The 25214-nt window shown below is 41.3% G+C and overlaps 1 protein-coding gene across 41 annotated transcripts in view; it reads right to left on the bottom strand.

The window, feature by feature from the left end:
• The window catches only part of Rbfox1 (RNA binding fox-1 homolog 1), a 2167575-nt gene that overhangs the window by 31562 nt on the left and 2110799 nt on the right, over positions 1 to 25214 (bottom strand). For 28 of the 41 annotated variants that reach the window (XM_052759361.1, XM_052759367.1, XM_052759363.1 and 25 more), the window contains 2 exons: positions 11364 to 11406; positions 5961 to 6025 (listed from right to left, as the gene is read on the bottom strand). In XM_052759361.1, the coding sequence (XP_052615321.1) occupies positions 5961 to 6025; positions 11364 to 11406 (108 nt within the window). Of the gene's footprint in view, positions 1 to 5960; positions 6026 to 11363; positions 11407 to 17547; positions 17588 to 25214 lie in introns of all 41 variants that reach the window. The other 13 variants (XM_052759399.1, XM_052759400.1, XM_052759360.1 and 10 more) reach the window with 2 other exon arrangements.

Genomic DNA, 25214 nt, shown 5'->3' with positions numbered 1-25214 from the left:
ATCTCACTGAGCCACGCCACATGACACTCTTGGGTCTGCCCTGAGCCCTCATGAACTTCTCACTTAGCCCTCTGTTGACCTGGGAACACCATTCTTGTTTGGCATGACCAAGTTTTGTCATACCCTCCCTAGATTTTCTCAAGAGTTTGTTTCTCAAAAAGATAGAAAATGTAAACAGGAAATCCCCATACAGTTGTCAAAATTTATTTTCCCAAGGCAGTGTCCAGAAAGGGAAATTGGCTATGAACTAAAATAAGAAGAAACAAAGGTATCATATTCTATTGTGGTTCATTCCTAGGGGAAGAGCATTTTAGCTGCATGGTAGAAGGAAGAATGGTCAGAATTCACTAGTCCCCAAGGAGAATGTTGATGGCCACATTTCACTTTCCCAGATTTTCTAGCCCTGGAAGGCAGTACATCTGTGAATGTGAGACCTATCCTTACACATGTCCCTAAGAACAGGCATGAGGCTTACTTCTGCTGTTCTGAAACAGTTGGAATTCTTATCATACCTGGTTTGAAAAGGAAGAATTGGGACACCAGGAAATGCCCCTCCTCTGTGCTGTCTGTTCTCATTAAACATTCTACATGGTCTATACATTAAACTCTATATATTTTAATGCATAGCTAGAAAAAAGTGTAAAATCATCAAGTTCAGATGATACAACAATTTTTGTGAAATAATCTTTCTATAATGAAAATAAAGTCCTTAAATGTAAATAGTGAGCTTTTTATTCAGGATGCTCACTTGCTTTTTACAGTGCCAACAGCCTACATAGTTTTGTGTGTGTGTGTGTGTGTGTGTGTGTGTGTGTGTGTGTGTGTGTGTGTGTATACATATACATACCTATACATATATAAGGATGCTAAGTAAAATGACTTATCATTTTAAATGAAGCTATTTGCCTGTTTTCATGGTGGAAGTTTGGTAATCTTAAATCTGAATCCAGAAAATAACTTCTAAGATAGACTGAGGGGCTGTGTTACACAAGTGGGAATGGACTCAGATCCCTCTGCTGCTTCAGTCTTCAGACTAAGGTTTTACATAAGAATTTCATTCTGTTCTCTGTAGACTTGCTCATGATGCAATAAAAGAGGGAAAAAAGATGGTGTTTTGCTCTTGACAATTCCCTTTTCATTTCTTGCTCCCTCTTTTCCTCCGCTTATCCTGCTTCTATTTCCTTCCTTTCTGTTTTCTTTCCTTCCTTTATCCACCCACCCATGGGTCTAAGTATCATCTATCTCTCTTCACATCCACCCATCCATCTGTCCATCCATTCATCCATCCATCCATCCATCACCCCATCTACATGTTTGACATTTCTGCCTCTATCATCTATGTAATTTTAAATATGATACCAAAGATATGCCTAATTATGCCTATTAAATTTTTAAAAATTTACTAATCTATCTCTCTCTGAAATGAATCCTCTACTCTTCAGCTTGTGAGCACCTGGTCTGAATGGTGCTTAACACACACCATATGAGTGTCTGAACTCCACAAGTCCTGGCTTTTTTGTTCTGAGAATTATCTTCAAAACTCTTAGAAGTTCCCTATAAGTATGTAAGATGACAAGATTTTGTTTTGGTTTATATTAGGTTGAGCGATATGGAATTGCCAATATTATACTTTCTTTTCTTATCATATAAAAACAATGAAACTTTAAGGTCTCAGAAAATAAAGAATAAATTGAAAGCAGACCCCTGCTGCTCGCAGCCTCCTTGCTTAGTCTAAGGACGCCTATGTGTCTGGTTCTGCACTCTCATGTTAATACAACTCTGGCATTTGTAGATCTTTATAGTAAATAAATGTTTTATAGTTTTGCCTGACTTTTAATGAGCTTCTCTTACCCAGAAGATAACTTTACATAATTGTGAATATTTCATTCTATGTTCTGGAACACATATTTCTTGGTTACTTAAAAATGTATTTTTATATTATAACAACTCAAAAACCCTCATTATAATAAAAATATAAGAAAATATATTTAGGAAAAAAATTATTTGATAAAAATCATTTTATCATAAACATATTTCCTAAAAGTGTCAACCAATGGACATCAACATTCCAATGAGCACATCTTTCTAACCTAAATAGAACTTGATAGAATTTATTTTCCTTCCTAAGTGACAGATTGTTATGCCTCAATTATCAGTATTATGTACTACCTTACTTTTCAAAAAGTACTATATTTGTTTGAAAAGAAATCATATTTTAATTGATAGAAGAAATGGTCCCAGTTACAACCATATTATTGTTAAACTTGACAGTAGGACATTCTGTTCTTGGTTCTTTTCTAACCTGTCTGTGTCTACTCTCTTCTCTAACATGGAGGGACACTTTCATGCACCAGTCCTTAGGGGATGTTAGAGTATCAGCAAGCAGGACAAGCATGGCCAGGGTTTCTTTCTAGCCAGAGTATTTCATCAATGCTATGTACACATCACATATATTCCCCCACTATGAGTGGCACAATTCATTGAACAGGGTACCTTCCCCACTGCCCCCCTCCCAGCTGAACAGCTGAAAGATGCAACAAGGACCAAGCCATAAAACACAAGGAACCAAGAGCCAATCAATAAAGAGACCTGTACCCCAGGCTTATTCTAAGCAAGCCATTCATGGAGCTAATGTGATGGACCTGTCCAACCCAACACATACCACAGACACATCAGCAACACCAAACAGCATGCAATGACCAGATGACCACAGGCCCCACCGCCATGCTATGATTGGTTCAAGCTCAGAAAACAATCTCCTTGAGAGTCTGGACAGCTGGCTTCCATTACACCAAAGTGAGATTAACAAAATAAAGAACTGATCGGGTCAAGTGTTTACCAAATGTTTATAAAATGCCAAGGAAAGTTATTCACCTATTCCCACTCAAAGAAGCTGTGATGTTACCTAGTTCAATTCAATCTTTGTGGTTTGGGAAAAGCTTGGCCCACAGCAGATGGTCTTTTCTTCGGGAGGTCAACACCCAGAGACTCTTGGGCTGCTTGCTCTGAGATTGTCAGCATGTGATCATTTAAGCAGGAAGATGATGGGCAGGGGGCTGCAAGGTGCCCATTAAAGACCTTCCAGACAGCACTGAGGTTACTGCAGTTCAATAGTTTTCAAAGGGTTCCTGAATCTTTAATTTTATAAGGGTATGATTTGTGTTGAGTAAAGGTAAAATTCCACGAGTGGGAGGCATGGGGGCAGCACAGAAGACTTAGTTTCACTTCGGAGAAGGCTGAAGAGCGAATCACAGGGAAGGTTTGTTGCTGTGTTTCTTTTAATCAAATTGACAACCAGTGACCATTTTTCAAACATTCCCAACTCCAATGATTTCCCTTCCAAGTTTGAAAGGGTTTCTTTTGGTTAAGAAATATATCTCTTTGTCATTCTGTCTGTCTTCTAGAGAAGAGGAAGTTAGAGTTTGCTGCTACTGATGCTATGGTATGATTGTGTAAAAAAAATTATTATTCTTTGCCCTGATAGATTCTGCATTTTTAGTAGAGATTCAAAAGCTATTCTGATAATCCCCCATTTTCCCCTGAATATATTTTAATAAAGCCCTTTCCTTGTCTGTATTGATTAAAAATAAAAGGAACCACCACTTAATAGTGATAAATCAAAACCAGAAATTCCATTTTAGAGATTGTTTTCTGGTAATTCCCTATTACTGAATTTACCTCAATGAATAATTCCATAGGTGACAAGTATTCTGCTTACAATAAAGTTAAATAGAGCCAGTAATCAATTTCCACAGCAACCAAGGGGACCTAATGTGCAAACATCTCTAATAAACAGCAAGAGGCCAATTACATGGAAAAGAATATAGTTAGTGGATTCCTTCAGCTGCAACTGTTACACTAAACTGGGAATTGAAGTTATTAAAGATTTACCAATCCAAGAATGAGGGTATTTTGTTTTTCACCAATGAGAACTCTTAATAATATTAAAATTGTAGGTTTTATACAGATATTTACATATATGGTGTTCCACAATGCAGAGGATTTGAATGGTTTCAGACTAGTGCAAGTGGAGATGGTAGGCTTCCTCAGGAACTCTAAGAATAGTATTAAACATTGTTTGTTTTGATCAAGTGTCTAAATTAGTCTTATTGAAGAGGGCGATTTAAAATCTATCTTTGTAATTAACCTTTCTTCAACTTGGGGCTAGATGCACTTATTCTGAGGAGAAGCAAGATAAACACTCAAAGAAATAAATCTGTTTAAGATTCTTATAATTATACAGCAGGCTAAAGTTACTACGATTATAATTACATACAAAGTGGGCGTTTGAGAATTTAGCATCTAGAGATATTTTCATAAAAATAATTAAGGGCTGTAGCTGAGCCACATTACAATTGAGACTGTGTGGATCTTCAGTGCATGGAATTTAATAACATTTAAGCCTTTTCATTTGTAGAATGATCTCAAGTATTTCAAGATTGTCATCACTTTTATTAGCCTTATTGACCCTCTCAATTTTCCAGTGTCAGAGAATACTGAAGATGACAATTTATGTGAAGCACCTTGTATCTTGGCAACTGATGCTTGGGTAAGTGGATAATTCATGTATTTACAAGTGTGTCTGGCCAGTGGCTTGGATTTCTTTGAAGATTCTCTACAATTTAGAAAACGTGTTATGAGTGCTCATGAGAAAGCAGTAATAATTCCTGTGTGTAGCTAGATAGCAAATCTCAGCTCTGCTTGCCAAATAGTCATTTATGACAAGTTAGTGCATGGAGCTAAGTACAGCATCTTAAATTCAGGGATTTATTTTGCTTTATTAAACTGCCGAAGAATTCTGCAGCTGCTGAGAGCTAACAACACTTGTGAGAAATGGGATGGAGGTGCAGGAAAAGTGCACCACTGCAAACTGAGAGGAACTGCATGGCCACAAGCTGGGCGTAAGCCCAATGTCTTCTGACAGTTCTCTTTCATGGGCCATGCCCTTGATCTGCTTGCTTACCTGTCTGACCCAGCATGCCTCAGCCACACATGCAAATCGGTACCATACTATTACCATTTTATTCATGAAACATATCCTTAAATTAAAATAGTCATCACGAAAATAAGCACCCTCCGGGACATTCATGCATGCAGAGCACCTGAACATTCACATTGATGTCCGCAGAGAACAGAGCCAGGAAATCGCATTCAATATGGAAACACACGCATTTTGTTTGTTGGCTGACTTACAGCCCCACCCCCCCCAACAAGGCATCTATATAGAAATAGCTACAACTGTTTTAGGAACCATCACATCGCGAAAGCCTGGGGACCAAGCCAGTCACACACATTCATTTGGAATTCTGCATTTCTCAAACACATTTCTGTACCTCCAGCTGCCAGTCTTCATGTGAGGTGTGCAGTGCAAATGAAAGTTGGCTTATGTTTGTAGGTTTGGGCACTGGGCACTGCCAAGATCAATGAATCTCCTTATGAAAGCCAGATGTTCTGCCCATTCCTTTGTTTTGAATTCAATGGGCAGAGGTGAAAGCTTTCCTGGGTGTCATGAGGGAAGGAAGTGAATCTTCAGGCTTATTACTTTCTCATTTTCTTCCTATGAATTAGATGAAACTATGGTCTTACATAGAAGGCCATGAGAAGGTTGAATGGTTGTGTGTGTGTGTGTGTGTGTGTGTGTGTGTGTGTGTGTGTGTGTGTGTGTGTTTGCATGTTTAAGATACATGGTCACAGGAATAAAGAGACCAGAAAACAGCTATCCAGGGACAGAGCAGATTTTCTTTGCATTGCATTAGACAGAGTGAGGAGTTCACAATGAGCAAGGCTTAAGCATCCATCTTCTCTCCATGTAGCCTGTGCATAATAACTTCACCACGGGACCTAACTTTTAGGGGCATCCTCTTCAGTAGTCATGCATGTTTCAAGCAAGACCAAATAAGAATGAGAATTTCCTGCCCCACCAGCTATTTTCAAGTCATCGAGAGAAGGAAGACCCTTACCTGTCACTGTAGGCAGCGGCAGTGGCAGGGGTGGGCTGGGCGTAGCGGTATGCAGCATAACCACCCTAAAATACAAGTAGAGATGAGGCTTAGGAACGCAGAGCCCAGTTCAGCAATACCCAGAAGTGAGGAGCCCACACCAGAGAAGCAAGTACCCAAGGCCTCCCATCCAAGGTTGAGGTTAAGGAAAGCTTAGTATCACAGCAGAAGTAGAACAATACTGGAGACAGGAGGTTGAAGACCTGTCCTGGCTGTGTGTTAAAGGTTAGAACTGCTAAGCATATCTTCAGAGGCAGAACCCAGAGGCCCTAAGAAAACGCATCTAAGTGTTAATGATATTGGTTTGGGGGTGAGGATTAAATATTCTTCCTACTTTGCTGAACTTTCCAGGTTTCCAGAATTGACCATGCTTTACCATAACTTACCAAATATTAACTTAAATTTTATTAAATTATCTTTATTTCTTCATAAAAGTAGATACTCTCCTGCCTCATATTGATTTTCAGAAACCAGATCAGTAAGCTTCTTAGTAATTGTGTGTGTGTGTGTGTGTATGTGTGTGTAGCCATTTAATCATTGATGGTTTTGTAGAAGGCTTTATTAATGTTCCATAATTATTACAAAAGTGAACAATTGTCAAAAATTCTGTCTTCTCAGCTGAAAATACCACACTGCTACTTGTCACACAAATTCAGATGAAAAATGTGGTTCAAGGGAGGGGGAAATATGATAAAATCTTCCAATTTGTAAATAAAATCATTAAGAGAAAAAAATCTAAAAAGAAAAATAATTAACATTTAGTTCTGTGTACCAGTAATTGCCGTTGTTCAATTAAGCACAGAGGAAGAGCAAATGGGCACATTGAAAAGGAATTGTGTGCAGTGGAGCACTGATTATCAAACTGAGAAAATAAGGGCATCTTGCTCAACAGACCAGGGCAATATGTCAGCCACCACGGAATGATCTCAGCACAATTAACAAACTGGATCCAGTGTCCGGAGGTAACAAGGGGCTTATTCAGGTTCTAATGAGAATGTGCAGTATGCGATCCTTCAGGGTTGGAGTCCTGCCTTTAGGATGAAGGCTAACTCAGGATAAAGCGGCATGTCAGAGGGCTGACTACAGCAACATGCCCAAGGACAGCAGGGCAAAGTTGACAAGTGTCATACATGTGGCCTTATACACAGAGATGAAGCAACTTGAAACACGTAGGTAATAGCTCTTGACAGTTTCTTCCAGTGTTTCTGACTGAAATCCTCTATCATATATGTCATAGTTCAATAGAGCCAGTTTTTTATGAGGAAATTTGTTCTTTGGATCAGCCTTGGTTAAAGACACACCCAAGACTTCTTGGTGGATAATCACCAATCATACAGAGCCAGGAGTTTCTGTGACAGCTTTCCTTGAGGAAAAAAACGTGTAATTTAAAACAAAAAAGGTCTTAGCCAGACACCACCTGGTGTTCCAAACATAGTGCTCTCTAATGAGGAATGAGGGAACTCATTAAATGTGCCGAAGAGTCATAAAAACAAAGCTGGTGTCAGGCCAGCACTGAACTCCAGAGAAGGAATGATGGACCATGAAGAAATCAGGTCACCAGTTTTCCAGAGTTCTTCTTTTAATCTGCCTGATTATTTTTCTTGGCTTTCATGATGTATCAGAATGATATAAGTATACAAGTATGTACATTAAATATAATGGGGTAGGAAGGGGTTAGAATTAGTCAGCTAATGACTATGAGGCATTAGCATCAACTGAGTGAAGTGTGTGTGTGTGTACGCGTGCGTGCATGCATGTGGGTGTGCATCTGTCTGTCCAGAGCAAAGTTTGTTAAAGCTATTTGCATAGGTATATCAGTTTCCAAGTAAATTCTAAGTGGTGATGGAATTTGTGCCCAGGAATGTCTCTTTGCAAGCCCTTGTGGCTCAGATTCTACAACTGTCTCTGGGCATTTACAGAAGGGTCTATCATGAGAGCAGGTAGGTATTCAACGAGTGGGAAACATGGCTACAGTGTAAACAGAAGTAACTAATGTGAGCTCCACTGCCTGCAAGGTTGATAATGCAGCTAGTAAGAACATTTTTAACTTTTTCTTTTGAATTTTATTTTTGAGATTATAATTTGATTACACTATTTCTCCTTTTCCTTTCCTCTCTCCCAAAATAAGGTGAACCACGAGTTTGAGAATGATCTTTTTTGTATATTTACTTATGTCTTCACCATTGAGAGGAAATCAACTTCTATGTTAAACAGTCACAAGTGGTTAGTACCGAGGTTTGATCTGTTACTTAAGATTTTTGCTTTTAAACATTGTCTGTCTGTCTCTGCTTTGTTTCTGAGGAAAGATCAAATGTAGCACACTATACCAACTGGGCTATATCCCCAGTCAAGTTTATGCTTTAATTTCTATTTATGTGTATTTGTGTGAATGTATGACACATGTGTACATGTATCTACATAGGTCTGAAGGGGCCATTGCATCCTCTGGATGTGTAGTTATGGGTGGTTGGAGACACCCAAGTCAGGGCTGAAAACTAAACACTGGTCCTCTGAAGAGCAGCAAGCACTGGTAACTGCAGAGCCATGTCGCCATCTTCCACTAAGAATTCTTCAGACTCTAGTCTGCTGACATTTACAATGAGGAAGCTTTGACCTTGGTCAACAGATCACATGGTGCTAACAGCAGTGTTCTGCCTGTGTCTTGTCCAGCATGGTGTCCAACAGTCTTAAGTGTTTTCTTATTACTTGAAATGCAGGGACTATAATTAATTAATTTACTTACGTTTTGTTAATTTGATTTGCTTTTACCTTATCATTAATTTTGTGGCACTAGGATCTTATACCTGCTGGTGAAATGTTCCACCATTAAGCTATTTCCCAAGCCCTCCTTCCTTTTTGTTTAAACTTTATTTTTCACTTTGAGATGGTATAGTATAAGTTCAAAGTTGGCCTTGAGCTGATCTTATAGTCAAGCAAGCTTTGAACTTGTGATCCTCCTGTCTCCACCTCCAAATGCTGGAATACAGTTATACCAGATTGACTATTGTTAAATGAATTCATGTACGTTGCACGTGTGTTCATGTGTGTGCAGCTGAGTGTGCACACATGAGTTCATGTGTTTGGATGTCAGAGGACAACCTCCTCACAAACTGTCCACCTTCTATTTTTCTTTCTTTCTGAGACAGGGTCTCTCATTAGTCTAGAACTTGCCATGCAAGCCCTACAGATCCTTTTGTCTGCCTTTCCAGCTCTGGGGTTAGAAAGAGATGCCTCCATGGTTGGATTTAAACAACAAACAAAAGAAAACTTAAAACTTCTCAGTTGTTAAGATGCACCTCGGGTCTCCTGGCTTGCACAGCAAGTACCTTACCAAAAGAGGCCCCCCTCAACTCCTAGTTAATTTTATTTAAATGTAAGCATCTGTGGGCTGGTGGCTGTGGAGTATTGGTCTCTGCATTATGTGATAATGGGGTGAAAAGGATTCGGTGGCTTGATCACGCCACCTCTCTGAACTGTGTGTTATCTTTCCTACTTCTCTTATATTTCAGCAACAGTGAAGCTGTGCACTAACTCAGTGTATGTGCACACACTGTAAAATGGCCCACAGATACAAATTGCTTAAATTTGCTTTGCAAAAAGGTGACTAGGATGAGCTATATTGCTCTGTCCTCTGCAGCTTGCTGAACAGAGCTGGAGCATCTGCATAGTTCTGTGCTGTTGTCTGAAGAATGAGATCGGCCTTCTGTCTAAGGACTGCAGACTCAGGTCTTATTGAACCTGGTAACTGCAGACCCAGTGAAAAAATAATGTCACTGACAAGGAGATTTTTCCTTCTCCAAACCAAAGAGAAAAAAAGTACAGCAGTTTTATCTATTCTACTCACAAAAATATTCGTGTGAGTGTGTGTGTGTGTGTGTGTGTGTGTGTGTGTGTGTGTGTGTGTGTGTGTGTATTTTGCTGGAGGTTGAACCCAGGGTCTATGCACATCAGGCAAGTGCTCTATTATTGTTCTACAACCAAAGCCTTCCTTTGACTTTTTGTTGTGACACAGGATCCCATTAACTGACCCAGGTTAGTATTGGCTTACTCTGTAACCAGCCTTGAACTTGCAATCCTCCTGCCTCTGCCTTTCAAGTGCTGGGATGACAAGCCTGTGTCATGGAACCATCTGTGCTCCCATCTTCCAGATGCATGGCAGTTTTAACATTAGCTGTGGACAAGAATCTGAGGACTCTTGACCAGTGGTGGATGCGTCTATTTTTTTTTTCCTGTTTTTTACATCGTACAAATTTACTCATTTGGTGTTTCTTTGGAAATGAGAAATAGGTTTAGCAACTGGAAAAAAAATTTAACTATCTATAGTAAGAGCAGTGAGAAGTATAGGAGATGCTAGCCATGCAGTCCCCCAAGACTGGAGGGATAAGAGGATTTTGATTTAAAGTTTCTAGTGTATTCTAAGAATCAACTAAAGATTATGATGAAATTGATTCTAATAAACCCTCTAATCCCCCACCTCATGGTGTGTGTGTGTGTGTGTGTGTGTGTGTGTGTGTGTGTGTGTGTGTGTGTGTGTATGCACCATGTTGTGGATGTGGATGTTACCTTGGGTGTTGTCCCTTGCCTTCTACCTTATTGCTTCTTACTGTGCACACCTGGATAGCTGGCCTGTGAGCTTCTTGGAATCCCCATGTCTTCTCCTCATATCTCTCTGCAGCAGTGATGGATGACAGACTAGTGGTGCTATATCTAGCTTTATTTGGTTTCTGGAGAACACAAATGTTGGTTCTCATATTTGCTCAGCAAGTATTTTACCTACTGGGCCATCTCCCTGATCCAAAAATTCTTTCTTTCTGATTTATTATTATTATGTGTGCATGTATATGCACATAGTGACTGTGTGTGTGTGTGTGTGTGTGTGTGTGTGTGTGTGTGTGTGTGTGTGTGTGTGTGTGGTGCATGCATGCCACAGAAAGCATGTGGAAGTCAGAGAACATGCTCTCTGTCTACCTTCGATTCTGTGGATCAAACTTAAGTAGGTTGTTAGGTCTTAGCGGTTAACACTTTGGTCTGTTGAGACGTCTTCCTGGCCCTTTTTCATTTTTGGTTGTTAAATTTCTATAATTCAAGAAATTAAAAGCCATATTTGACCTCTAAGGTGGCATATTCATGATGGAGTCAAGTGTACAGATACAGTGCTGGTATCTGGAAGGAAGTATCCCAAATTCATTGTGGACATGTCAGAAGGGAACAGGATGACTCTGTATTAAAACTGGAAAATTCAGTTAAGGCTTCCCTCTATGTTAGAGAACATTTGCCCTCCCGAGAATCATCTTGTTAGTCAGGATTTCAGAGCAAACCCACAACCACGTGATGAGTGTTTTTCCATCAGTCAGGAATTCATACCTGTAGCAATTTATTGCCATACACTGGCTCTTGATACACTACTCTATAAGGAAACAGAGATGTAATGTTTTCAATGCAAAATGAAATAAATAAAAGAAAGTGCACAAATCAGACAGCAACCCTGGAGCAATTCATTTACAAGTTTGCTTCTTTTAGTTCAGTGTTGAGAGCCACCTGTCAAACCAAAAGAGACGCTAGGCATGCCCCAGTACTGGACTTGCAAATCCCCACACTGACCATTGTAAGGGAGGCGAACACGGAGCTCAAACCATGTGGATATATATACACGTGTTTGTTTTTAAGAAGATAAAAGGATAATTTCATGGCTTCTTTTAGTCTGCATCACAAAAGTTTCAGTATGATGATTCTCTATCTCATGGTTGGAATTTTCTGGCTTACCTGAGGATTGAGTTTTGATGTTAATGACGTAGGGGGCTAAGATAAATGTACAGGGACAACCTGAACTGCAACAGCAACGTTAGTCATTTCTGCTCACCCAGCAAAATGGCACTTCACAACTGCATTGACCACACTGAGGGCTTCAGTGGTTTTTTAAACATCCTTACCTAGTGTGTCTGCGGTGCACTAAAGATAACTATGTGTGATGCACACATCCTTAACATGCTTAACTCAGATTTCATCTCAGTAGAGTCCCACATAGACTGAGAATAGCTGTAAAATGAGAGAGCTGCCCACCGGGCTATTTCATGTGGCTCACTAGAGGTGGAAGAAAAATTATTTGAGTTGTAACAGAAAGTCTCTGGCTTCCATGGCAGATAGCAAAGTGGTTGACTATTTGAAGACATTTAGGGATCTGCGCATGCATTTTTTAAGTCACCTGGCTTTCCTTGCTTTTGATTACATTTAACTTTTCTCTTGTAAAATTTAAGAACATGGAGCTACACCTATCCAAATTTATTTTAATTCCTTCTTCTCTTCCCCGTCTTTCCCTCTCTCCTCTCTCTTCTTCTTATCTTTCTCCCTAGTTTCCATTGTTCATTTGAATATTTCAGATATTGTCTAGTGGTGTGCTCCACCCTTTAGATGTACCTCTTTTTCTTTCTTTTCTTTTTTTGCTTCCTATGTGTATGAGTGGGTGTCCTCATCAGGGAGGCCAGAATTCTCATCACCTGACTTGTTATGTGGGTCCAGGGTCTCGACACTGATCCTCATGGTTGAACAGCTATTAACTGTAGAGTCATCTCCTCAGCCCCACCCCTCATAATCTCTGTATTATCTTCTCACTCTCTTCCCTCCCTTTTTCTTACTGAATTTCTAGAATTCCACCATTATAAATTAATCTGTTGCCCTGTGTTTAAGTGTTGAACTCTGTCTTGGGATCATGTAGGCTCAAGCTTTGGTGTCAGGGAAATTTTTTGAATAAATTATTTCATTTTTTTTCCTGGAAAAGCTTCCTCTTCTGAAGAAAATGGAGGTGATAAAGTTCCTGTCTGATGGGCTGTGGTGAGGAGAGGATGCTGTGGCCTGGACTGCATGCTGAGCATCTTCTCCCATTTCAGCCTCTGTAGCACTCTTAGTCCTCATAGTGACTGAGAATGGCCAGCCTAAAGCTCATCCCCACCTGGACCCCTTTCAACATAAAATCTTGAGGTTTGTTTGCAAGATTCCTGGTCTTTGTGTTCCCAAAGCTCCAGGCTCATTCCTCTTATTCCCAGGCTCTCACAACACAGAGGGAGTGCACCTATTTATTACAAGTGACTTGAATGAAAAAACCAGTTCTGTTGAGACACCAGAAGCCCTAACAAAACTTAAGAGTAGTGTGAAATGCACTGGAATCCCGGGGAAGTTCACATGCTGGGGGTGGGGGAGGGGCTCAGCACTGCTCCTCCTCTTTAGGAACTTAGGGTGTTCTTACCTAAGACCCAGGTGACATTAGTACTCTGTGCCTTCTTTTTCCTTCCTCCACTTCTATCCTATTGTCTAATTTACCACTGTCTCACCCCAATTTCCATCTAGCATTCATCACATTTCTATTGCTTTGCTATCATTTCTCTCTGTCCCTTTGTCCATTTTCAGCCATTGCCTTCACTCAGAGGCCATCCTCTTTGATCCTCCCTGCAAATGTCAACCAGCACTTACTTTCTACTCCTCTTGTAGCCTCCAGATGTCTACAGCTTCACTGGTGAGTACAGGACCCGGCTTTGTAGGGAAGTCAATTTCTACAACTTTCAATTAATATTGCTCTTGCTATTATTTCTTTATTATTTAATTTGACACAGTTTTTAATTAAAATGAAGGTAGTGGCTAATTAGTTATCAACTTGACAGGATCTAGATTTACCTCTGAAACAAACTCTGGGCTCCTCTGGTAGGGAGTTTCTCCACTGGGTTAACTGAAGTGAGAAGACACACCCTAAGTGTGGAGGGCACCCTCCTGTGGGCAGGGAGAGGCCTTAAGATGAAGGAAAGGGAGAAAGCAAACTGAGCCCTGGCTCTTATTAACATCTGTCCCCTCTGCTCCCTGCATGTGACCACCTGCCTTATGCTCCTACTACCAGGACTTCCAGCCATGATCGACTGTACACTCAGACATGATCCCAAATAAGCCTACCCTTCCCTAAGGGTATTTTGTCAGGAATTCTGTCCCAGTGGTAAGAAAATTAACTAATGAGTTCATTTCAATATTGTTCACTAAAATGCAAGGTGTGTTTCAGACTCAGTATGCTATTAATAAAAATGACATCTCTATCTTTTAAAATAGAGATATGTGTTATAGCCTCCTCAGGAGAAGGACTTTGGTGATAACCCTGCACATCCCCTGCTTTGACTCAGAACTTCCCTTGTCTCTGATGTGTAGCTGTCTACATAGTGCACAGGCTTATCCCCAAGCCCAGAGGCAGCTACTTTCTGGCAGGGAACCTCACCTGTGTAGGAGGGATGCTTTCTTTGCCATAGTTTTTTTCTGAGCATGTGATCCATGGCACTTCTTGACAAGACTACTCTTTATGGCAATTTTCTGTCATCTCCAATCATTCCTCCCTCTTCCCTCAACCTTCTCCTCTCTGAAAAGTTTATGAAGGTCATTGTCCATAGAAACTTGTGGCTTGCCTGTCATTGGGGTCTGGAAGTTCTTTCCAATACTTGGTGCTCTGGTAGTACTAAAAATTCCAGAAATACCTAAGAGATTCAACTTGAGGTGGTAGGGGAGTGAGATCTTGGAGGACACAGTCAAAAGGATGGAGACAGCAGGATATGGTGAGTAGGGCAGTAGTTCTGGGGAGTATTCTACTGTGGGTGTGGTTGATCCTCTCAGATAGCCTGCAGGATGGAGATGGGATTGAGCAGGAAGAATGTGCCTTGATAAGAGGGGACCAAATGTAGGAACTTGGTGTTTTAGCTAATGGATTATAGAGAAATATGAGACAAACTTCCTGTGGGGACTGATTCAGACATCCCAGAACCTCTGATAATTACCCTGAACCTATTTATTATATAATATTGTAATGAGATGGTAGACCTATGGAAGAAACTTTTCTTTAAGTAAAACGGAATATGAAACAATTTTCAGGAAATCTCTACAACCACTATGACTTTAAAATGTATGTCACTCAGGGCATTTCTACTACTCACTGTTCAGACTAATACCACAGCGGGGCAGTAGGACCTGTGGTTTAAATCCACACATTCAGGGTGATATTTCTAGTGAGACCGAGCTTTGCTTTCTGTAGGAAAAAATTCACGCCATTTACTTCCTTTGAACTTAGAGCTGCCCATGGTGCTCTGCTCTGCTGCTGAGGTGGAAGGTCCATCGCACACAGGCACACCCCTCAGCAGCGCTGTGCTACAGCGGTCTGCATGAGCCCAGAGGATAAACACTGGGCAAATGATAGGCTACCCTAGTACTTCAGTGGGGCTACCTCATCACATATTTGAAAGACACCGAGAACGCACATTGTTTTCATGCTATGAAACTTTTCCCTTCAAGACTCAAGCCTCTCCTAATCAAGCACAGACTCTGGCAGACCCACTTTCCTGAGTCTCCTTTGTTCTCTTTGCCTTGCTCCGTGGATTTTCCGATGTAGCCCCAGCACCCCAGGATACAGTGTGCAGTGCTGAAATCCTTTCATTCTTTTCTTGTCCCCCTCCCCCCGCTCTCGTGTGTGTGTGTGTGTGTGTGTGTGTGTGTGTGTGTGTGTGTGTGTGTGTCTGTGTGTGTGTGTGTGTGTGTGTGTGTGTGTGTGTGTGTGTGTGTGTGTGTGTATGTGTGTGTGTGTATACAAATGCACACATGTTGGGGATGTGTGCATACATGTGCAGAGGCCAGGGCTTGACATCAGGTGTCATTCTCAACCGAATCTCTGCTTTGTGAGATAGGGTCTCTCATAGGACCGGGAGCTCACCAATTCCCTAGGCTGAATGTCCAGTAGGTTTCATGTTCCTCCTGCTTTTGCTACCCCAGCTCTGGGATTACAGGCATGCACTGCTGAGCCTGGACTTGTATGTTGGTACCAGGACTCTGACTCAGTTTCTCATGTTTACATGGCTATCACTATACTGACTGAGTCATCTCCCCATCCCTGTTTCCTGTTCTTGTGGCATCCTTGCCCCTGGCTAACACTTTCTTCATGCTACACAAGAATCTACAAGGTCAGGATAAGATAATCCATTTGAAACATGCATGGAGGAGCACAATTAATAGTTAATTATAGCATTTGTATATGTGAAACTGAGGTACAGAGAAGTAGGTACCCAATAGCTAACAGCTAAATTATAATGTTTTTATTTTTAACTAGGGACACCCATATTTACTTTTTTTTGAACAAATGTTAGCAGAGATAGTTTTCTTTCTAGTGGACGTATCTCTTATGTACAACCTTCCACCTCCCAAGTTTAAGGACATAATATAAAGCCTTAAATTCAGTGATGCTGTGTTCATTTGTAATCCACTCCAGGCTACATAAAGGCTGTGGGTATGGACTGACTCTGATTCATTTTATACCTGAGGGTAGGACCAGGTTCTACCCACCTCACATTTGAAATGGCATGAACTGAAAGTCTGAAGAAGAGGGCACAGTTGGGGCAGCTAAAGTTCTGTAACAGAAGGAAGTTAATTGTTCTTGGGATAAGTGAAAAACATGTTCAATCACACTAGTCTAGGAAGAAGGTGAATATTGTAGTAACCTGAAGGTGACAGCAAGGGTCTCAGATACAATCAGATCTAAACTAAGTATATCACTGATGGAAATTAATACCATTCTGCAAGACTGCAGCAATGTGAAATTCAAAAGGAATAAAATCAAATAACCGATGTCTCTCATTTTCTAATAAATAGCATCAATTTGCACAGAAATATGGTTTGATTTTTCTTATCTAGTATATAAAAAAGTATGATTCTATAAACTTACTTGAGGTCATTAATGGTACATCTGTGTGTGTGTGTGTGTGTGTGTGTGTGTGTGTGTGTGATTTACAAAATGGATTCTTCTACTGTCCACTTAGTTTAAACTCTGTCCCAAGCTATTTTTATCACTGCAGTGCTCCATTGTGATCTAGATCAGGGTAGGGAAGGTGCATTGTGGTTCTGAAGATGAGACACATCTTCCTAAGAGGAACTTCATGAAATGGGACCAATTAGCAAATAGTTCTAAATCAGGGAACTGTTGGGAGAGGTGAAGAGGATGAAGGGTTAGGAGGAAGCCTACCACTCCAGGTCACAGACATCATGATGGCGGAGTTAGGAAATGTTTATTGCTGTGTTCAGAGAAAAGAGAGAAATGGAACATTCCTAGCACTGTGTCGATAAATAATTACATTTGTAAGGAAAGCATCGAAAACTATCAGCCATGAAAATACCTTTCAGTTCTCAGCAGCTGGTAACTACAGCTGTTGTTCTGAATATCAAAGTGAAAATGCACAGAGCATATTGAGAACTGTGGAGAGAATGTCACTGTGGGCAGAGTTTTTAATTTGTCAAGAAGAAAAACCACATTTTTGAATAGATGCAGTTGGGTTTATCTATTCCAAAGTTGATCAAGTCCAAGTCATTAATTCCCCTCAAACAGCAAGTCACATGTCTTTTGAGCTCATGATCCTCAGCCCTTCCACCTCGAAAGACATGACCCAGAAGAGGAGATCGATTGGTCCCCACTACGTTCAGAGCAAACTTGTACAAAGAATGACTCCTGGAGGTAAGGAGGACAGCATGCACGTTAATGAATACTTACATAAATGTCTGCACCATAAAATCCATCCTGGTAAACAACACTGTAAAGGTGCACACACAAAGAGAAACATTCGGATTAGTGCAGTTCCCCATGCAGACGCACCAACCCCCGCACGGGCCAGGTTAGTCTGGTCTCATGATCCAAAACACAGGAACTGAGGAGAGTTTCAAACTGATTAAGGAGGTTGGAGACAAGAGCTATCCATCAAATTGGGAACTTTAGGCTGGGGTTCCACGTAAGCTCGGGTTCCATGTTGGACCAGAGTCAGAGTGTTTTTGCTTGGGCACCAAAATGAACTTCCCATTCTCAGAAGAAGGTGCATTGCATAGCTTGGAAAGGTGAAGAGGGCTGATGTGCATTTCCAAGTGGCCTACACAGACCTGAGAATCTTAACAATATCAAAGTTTGGAATCAAACCACCGCTCCCCTCCCCACCAAACACAAAACACAGCATCTGTCAAAGAGTGGGCTTGCAAGGGTAGAGAGTCAGAGGAGAACACTTTAGTGATAGGCTAGAGTGAAATGGACTCAGGTAACTCAAATGGGGTCAGACATTTTCTTCTGCACTCATTTCATATGGTAGTATTATCTGTGGGTGTTCTGTGAGACGTTTATTGTCAATTTAACAGAAAACCTGCATGTATATCTGTATGCAAACCTGTGCAAATAAGCATGTGTGCAAAATATGTGTATTTTCATCTGTACAAATGTATATATCTGTATTTCATCTGTACAAAGTGTATATATGTGTTTGTATGCATCAAACCTTAATGCATTTGGATGGTGTAGGGGGTTCAATTGTCTATGTGTTTTTAAGTATTCAGATAACTCATATTTGGGCTAAGTCAAGAGTCCACTTTATGACTGAATAAACCTCACTTTGTGGAAGCTTTGCACAGCACACCCCAGTCCCTGGACTCAGAATCCCAGAAAAAAAAAGGTACTTCCAGAGGGCAAAGAATGATTTTGGACTTCTCCAAGTTTCTTGGAATAGCAAGGCAAAGAATGTTATGTTATCATAGGAGGAACACATTCTATTATGTAAGTATCTGAGTGGGTTTACCAAGGTCATATGTACCCTGAACACCTTACAGGCCTTTGTGAGAACAGCAGATATCCTGTGTATAAAATGCTGTATTTCTAAACTTTTCTTTTCAGAGGATGGTTGGTAGTCATCAATAACCTCCCCTAGCATCTTCCCATGAAATTTCTGGATGATTTATGATGCTGGCAAAGGATCAGTGAATCCATTGTTGAGTCAAGTCAGGGCCCTAATAGAAGTACAACTTTGATGTGAAAGGATTTCATGAGCAGAATGAGCACGCAGAAAAGCCAGGCATCTCAAGCCAAAGAAGAGTGCATTTCATCACCTAAGCGCACACACTCACACACAGCAGTGACACTGGCTTGCTGGAGAACACGGTAGTGCACTTCTTTCCCAGAGCTCTTTCAGAGTTGATTGGCAATCCCCCAAGGACCATTATCCTTAAAGTGTGGCAGGGATTTCACACACTAAGGAGGTTGGTAGGAATGCCTTTCAGCTGTTGTTTGTATTTGATCCTGGCAGGCTACAGTTCACAAGAACACTTGTCAAGCAGTGCTAAACCCTAATCCAAAAGGCAGGCAGAAGTGTGTAGGGTTCTGAGCTAGGCTTTGAATTTGCTTTTGACATTAGCAACGTAAAAAGGCACTGTCTGTTGTGGGGTCAGAGGCAAGGTCAACTTCTACCAACAGGCCTTGAACAGATCTAATGAAAAGCAGGCAAGCAGCAGATAGTTACTTAGGGCCCCAAAGCACAGACCTGAGCCTTAGCTCCATCAAGATCACATCCGTGTCGTGTTTACATGCCATCATGCCTTTATTCATGCTACCCCAGTGTCTTTTCTACCAGTATCCTCATCCAAAAGCAGCTAGATCACTACTTAAAAGCCAGGCAAGGTGCAGAAACATAGACCAAAGTGCCGTTTCCCTGTCAAATGGCCCTGCAGCCGGAGCAAAGTTATTAAGACATCTGAGCTTGGTTTACTCTTCGTAAAATTGGAAAAGCAGCCACCAAGAGGCCACCTCAAGGCACATATGTGCAAACAGGTGTAGGATTTAGTCAGGTAATGCTTTCAAAGTGATGACCAGCATGGCAATAAGTTCCATAATTGTGACACAGGCTGCCTGAAACTGAGTTACATGCCCTCCCTGTGAATACCAGCATCCATGTGTCAGACTCCTGTCTGTCTAGGTGGCTCATTAGTTTCTACTTCCTATAAAAGGCATTTTGTCTGTGCTTTCTTTGGCCATAGAAGTTGCATTCATTGGAATATCACACATTGCATTTCATCTCAGGTTTGATTTCTTATTTCAGGCCCAGAATACATACAATAACCATCTCTTCAGAGGATGGTACCCATACCCTAAAGAGGAGTAGAAGACAGAGAGCCATTTCTATGTCAGCATCAGATAGAATTTAATCATTGGTCAGAGAATGATGTCATGGTGGATACTTACAATGTCTCCACTTGGGGGTCAGAGTTAGGGGCATCGTTAGTTTGAAGACAGCATGAGCCTCTTGGTGAGATGCTATCTTCCTATTTTATAATTATTACTATTGTTTCTGTTGAGGATCTGTGATTTGAAGCTTGTGTGTGGTTTGCATACTCAGCTGTAATGGTTGCTACCATTGGAGGAAGAGAAAAGAGGTAAGATTAAACAATCACAAATCCTACCAGTACAGAAGACTAGAGGAATGTGGATAAATATTAATCCTTTCAAAATATTATGCATTTAAATATGGGAAGTCTTTCATTTTCCTAAGCATCTGATGGATAGACAAGGTCTGCTTCATTTTGTGAAAAATAGAGAGAGAAGCCAAAGGTAGGCCTTGGAGGCTCAGTGGCACACGGCATGGAACAGAGAGCCATGTCATGTGGCTGAGACTTGGTTCTTCCTCTGCCAGTGAGATGAGGATGAGATGATGAAGGGAACATGTTTGCTGCTTTCTCCAGAAAGAGTGCTTGTGCACAGGGGGCATTGACATGCCAGTCATTCCCATCTATCTGTATTAAGAGCTCCCAGAAGCCTAGAAAGAACACATTGTGTCATTTGCCTTGGGGAGCCTTTTCTCTGAAAAATAACCCAGTTGCTGTAGTTGGTACTCCACCACGGGCTATGGAAAGTTATTCTAAAACCTTTGGCATCCCAAATTTATGAGACATAGAATTGACAGTAAACTGTGGGCAAGCTTCCTCATTCTGATAAGCACAAACGAATGGGTTGCAAGTATTGTCTTTCTGCATTGGAAAGTTTCCTCTGCCCCAACCATTGCGCTGGGGCATCACAGTCACATCATTTTCTAGCATTGACTTCTAGAGGTCTAGAGTCCCTAGAGGGGAAAATACAGCCACAGCCATGCATCAGCTACAGTTGCAACTGCAGTCTTTGCTGCAGAATGGAGGAACGGAGGCATCCTGAAAGAGCAAAGGATGGAAAGAGGCAGTAACAGAGAAGCCTGGAAGGACTGGCAGGCAGGCAAAGGAAATGTCGAGTGCAGGACCCATGGTTGGAAGGTGTCTGGCTCCTTGGAGGGCCTGGAGGAAGGGCACACTTAGTAGCATTGGGTCCCCAAAGCCCTTTAGAATATGGTGACTTCTAGGCAAATAAGTCAAGAATTTCAGCTGTTACCAACCACAAAGAGAAGGGATTGCTCACTTGTGCCAAGTATAGATTTGAGTTATAAGGGAGACAGTGAGTGATATACCTCCATAGTGTTAATAACCCTGGGAAGCTCATTTCACTGGCAGAGCAATATAAACCTCCAGGAATGGGTTGCCGATTTTACAAAAGTGCTATTTTCCCTAAGTTATTAGTCACATCACAAGCATCATTACTGTGGTGACTCACATTTACAGGTTCACTGCTCTGGAATGGGTCCCATTAAAGCATCCTGTGCTCCTCACCCTCCTTTTCTCCCTTCCATGGACAAGGCCTCCATTCCCTCCCTAGACATGGATAAATTGACTTAACTAATATTCTAGCCCAGGTTTTCTGGTTCCATAGCCAAACTCTTAATGACATGGCAGGCAGCAGTGGTTGAACTTCAGTGTGCCTGGACTCACCTGGGGGACTAACTGAAATACAGATGGCTGGGCCCTATGCCCAGCCCAGAGGTCTTGATTCAAAAGATCTGGATAGGATGGGTGGCTAAAGAATTTGTATTTCCTTCAAGTAATGGGCAATGTCACTGCTTGTAGTTCAAGAAGGAAGGGAATTATTGTGTTCCTAAATAACATATTCCAGGTGTTATTTTTTATTACATGTATGATGAAACTGAAGCTCAGACTCTTTGGGATCCTATTCCTCCTCTGCCCACCTCCCAGGGTCTCATGTACCCCAAGCTAGCCTTAACTCACTATGTAGTCAAACACAATCTTGAACTTCTGTCTTCCTGCTTCAGTTTCCCAAGGGCTTAGAAAACAGATGTGGACCACTATGCCAGGTCTTGCAGTGCTAAGGGTCAAGTCCAGGACTTCATGGATGTTAGGCAAGCATTCTGTAAGCTGAGTGGCATCCCAGCCCCTAAGGTTCTGTTCTTGAGGAGGTGTTGAGTGTAGGAGAGCCCTTACAGAGTCATATGGTCCTTTCTAGGAATGGCTCCCAGTGCCTTTCGGATGCCTCAGCAAACAGGTGCACTTAAAATATCAGATACATATGTAGGAAAAGAAGATGGAGCTCACCTGGAGGCCGCAGCTATAGACACACAGCAGTTCCCACACTGCAGAAGGGAGTTGCTGTCATGCACTGAACAGATGTGGTCCTATTTTAATGCAGAAATGGTCTGTCTAGCCATGGAAAGGTAATTGTGTTGCTTGTCAATCACTCTAGGACTGCAATATGCTTTTGCAAGAGCATGATGCAAATGCACATCTCATTTTCTTAAGAAAGTAATAGTGGTAGTTAAATATTTGGATAGGCAAGCAGGGAATGATTGCACTATAGCAAATTAGTTTACTTTAAAAACAGAAACAGGAAGAAAAAGGACAAGGAAGGAACAAAGGCAGAGGATGCCCCAAACTAAGCAATCTGTTTGTGTAACAGAATATATACCAACCACAAATGTATTTTTGTAGGAAAGGCATTCAAACCCTCTCTTCCCTACTGACCATTCCACCTAGAAAATAAATTACATTTTTGAATATGTTCAAATATAACTGTGTAGAATGGTTATCAGGTGGTTCCATGCACACACTGGTATTTGTACATAACTGTGTATGTGTTTTTATAAGTATATTTTTCCCAGGGAAAGTTCATATTTTTAAGAAGCTAATCAAAAGAATCTGTGGAAGTCCTACCCTCACTGGAGCCTGGGTGAGTATATGGGATGGGCCACGCCTTTCTTGGGCCTAGGGGTAGGCTGACTATTGTTACTATGTGTGAGGTGGCTAGCTCTTGGGGACTTATTGGCATCTGAGCATAGGCCCCTGAGTCTTTGAGCCCACATCTTCCTGGTGACCCTTGAATTGATTAGTGTCAGATGTTGAGGGCTCATTAATTGCTATGGGTCTCCAGGTATATTCTTTTATCAGACAACTTTAAGATGCTTGCCCCTGGGGTGCTGTCTGATCTTTACTGTGGTGATACCAATTGCCCTATAATACTTTTCCAGTTAGCTCTAGAAGTTGTGAGTACAAGTGTCCTAATAAGTTCCTTGAGGATGTGTAGAATACCATAGTAATAACAGACTGTAGTGGTCAATAGATGATCAACTTGACAGGCTCTAGAATCACCTGGAGACAAGCCTCTGGGCATATCTGTGAGGAAGTTTCTAGATTGGGTTAACTGTGGTGGGAGGAACCACCTTGACTGTGGGCAGCAATGGTCCTGGGGTCTCAGAATGAAGAGGAAGGAGAAAAGCCAGGAGAGCACTAGCAAGCATTCATCCTCTCTGCCTCCTGATTGAGAATGCAGTGTGAGCAGCAGCCTCAAGCTCCTGCTGTCATGCTGTCCCTGCTGTAGTGGACTGTATCCACTGTGAGCCATGACAAAGCATTCCTTGCTTCCTTAAGTTGTCTTTGTCTAGCATTTTGTAGAAGCAACAAGGAAAATACATGTTATAGATACCATAGAACAAAGACTAAAGCCCCATAGCCAATGTTGGATATTTAGGCTTACATCTCTTAGGATGTTTCCTAAGGGCAGTATATTGTATCACCAAACAACATATATAGTACACACTTGATCAGTATCTACTTAATAATTACTTAATGGGTAGTGAAACAAGGCCTATGCTGCTGCTCAAGGAATGGGATTACCTGCTGTGTCCTATATGGGATGCTGTGCTCAGTCTAGTGAGTGTGTATCCGATTCCACATATACTGTCAGTCTGCAAGCTACTTTAAATGGCAACTTCATAATGGATAATTTCTCGTGAATATGACGTGAATATTGGATGATAGGACATTGTGACTTCTCCACTAAAATATCGGTAAAGATGAGAAGAAATAGAAAAATCCATTGGACTCTGAGATGACTGACACTAGCTGAGATACTGTTTAGTCAATGGAATCCACAAACTTTTGGTGTGCCTCTTCGTAAGACTATGCCTGTGCTTTGGGGGTAATATGAGATTTGTGAACTGCAGGGGCCCCCTAGTAAAGAGGTAAAATATACATGAAGGAAGGAAGAGATGCAAGATTAACCTTGTACCACCTCAAGAAAAGGGGAGCACGGAGAGGGAGGAACATGGACAACTTACAAAAATGTCAATAGTCACATCAAGCTCAACAAGATTAGCTGCGGTCCAGCAAATGTGCCCTAGCATTGGTCTTACTGAGCTGTAACCGTGTAGGGCTCTTCCTATTTCATCCTTCATCAACCCTATGGAGCTGGTGCATGCTTTACTCTCCTATCAAGTACACTGCATTTCCTTGTAGCTTTCTAGGGTGGTAAAATCCTGTATTTATTCTCCAGAGTCTGATTCATTTACTATTGGCAGCTGATAGTGAGTTGCTGGCTACGTTTGGGGTTGTCTGCTTATTCCTTCATCCCTCTATTGTCCATGGGCAGAAGTATTGCTCCAGGAGTGATGATCACAATTGATATTTCCAGATAGTTCTATTTATGTATGCCAGAGAAAACAGAATAGGACCTCTTCATGATCCATGTAGTTTAACTGCTGGGAGGGCAGAAAATGGACCCAGATAAGAGTGCCTTTAATGAGTTTTCTTAGATGCTTATATCAGTGCTGGATATATCCAAGGACTATCCTTGGCTCCACAAAGGTAGCTAAGAAGTTTCTGTTATATGTCACATGTGTGAGTGTGTGTGTGTGTGAGCACATGTGTATGTGTGTGCATGTGTTTTCTATCAGAGAGAAAAAATATGGAAACCCCATATGAACATAGAATAAAGAACACTTTGGGGGATGGAAATTTTAGCAACAGACTCATATTGGATATTGTGTGAAAAGTAGGTTGTAGATAGATACATCTTCATTTGATGACAATAAGAAAACATCTTTCTAAACAAATTTACTTCATGAGGCAAGGTCATAGAAAACATGGAGATGACTGAGTGTGTGGGTACTCACAGGACAGGTTCTTAATATGCCAGTTTGGAAACAAAGGGACACAATCTTGTCACCCATGTCTTCTTTTCTGGGAAGCCTTGTCTGAACACCC

Source organism: Peromyscus californicus, unplaced genomic scaffold, assembly GCF_007827085.1.
Source record: "Peromyscus californicus insignis strain IS unplaced genomic scaffold, ASM782708v3 Scaffold_3__1_contigs__length_106647218, whole genome shotgun sequence".
Taxonomy (NCBI): Eukaryota; Metazoa; Chordata; class Mammalia; order Rodentia; family Cricetidae; genus Peromyscus; species Peromyscus californicus.
The sequence above is the reverse complement of the archived record's forward strand: the minus strand, read 5'-3'. Positions and strand labels throughout refer to the sequence as shown.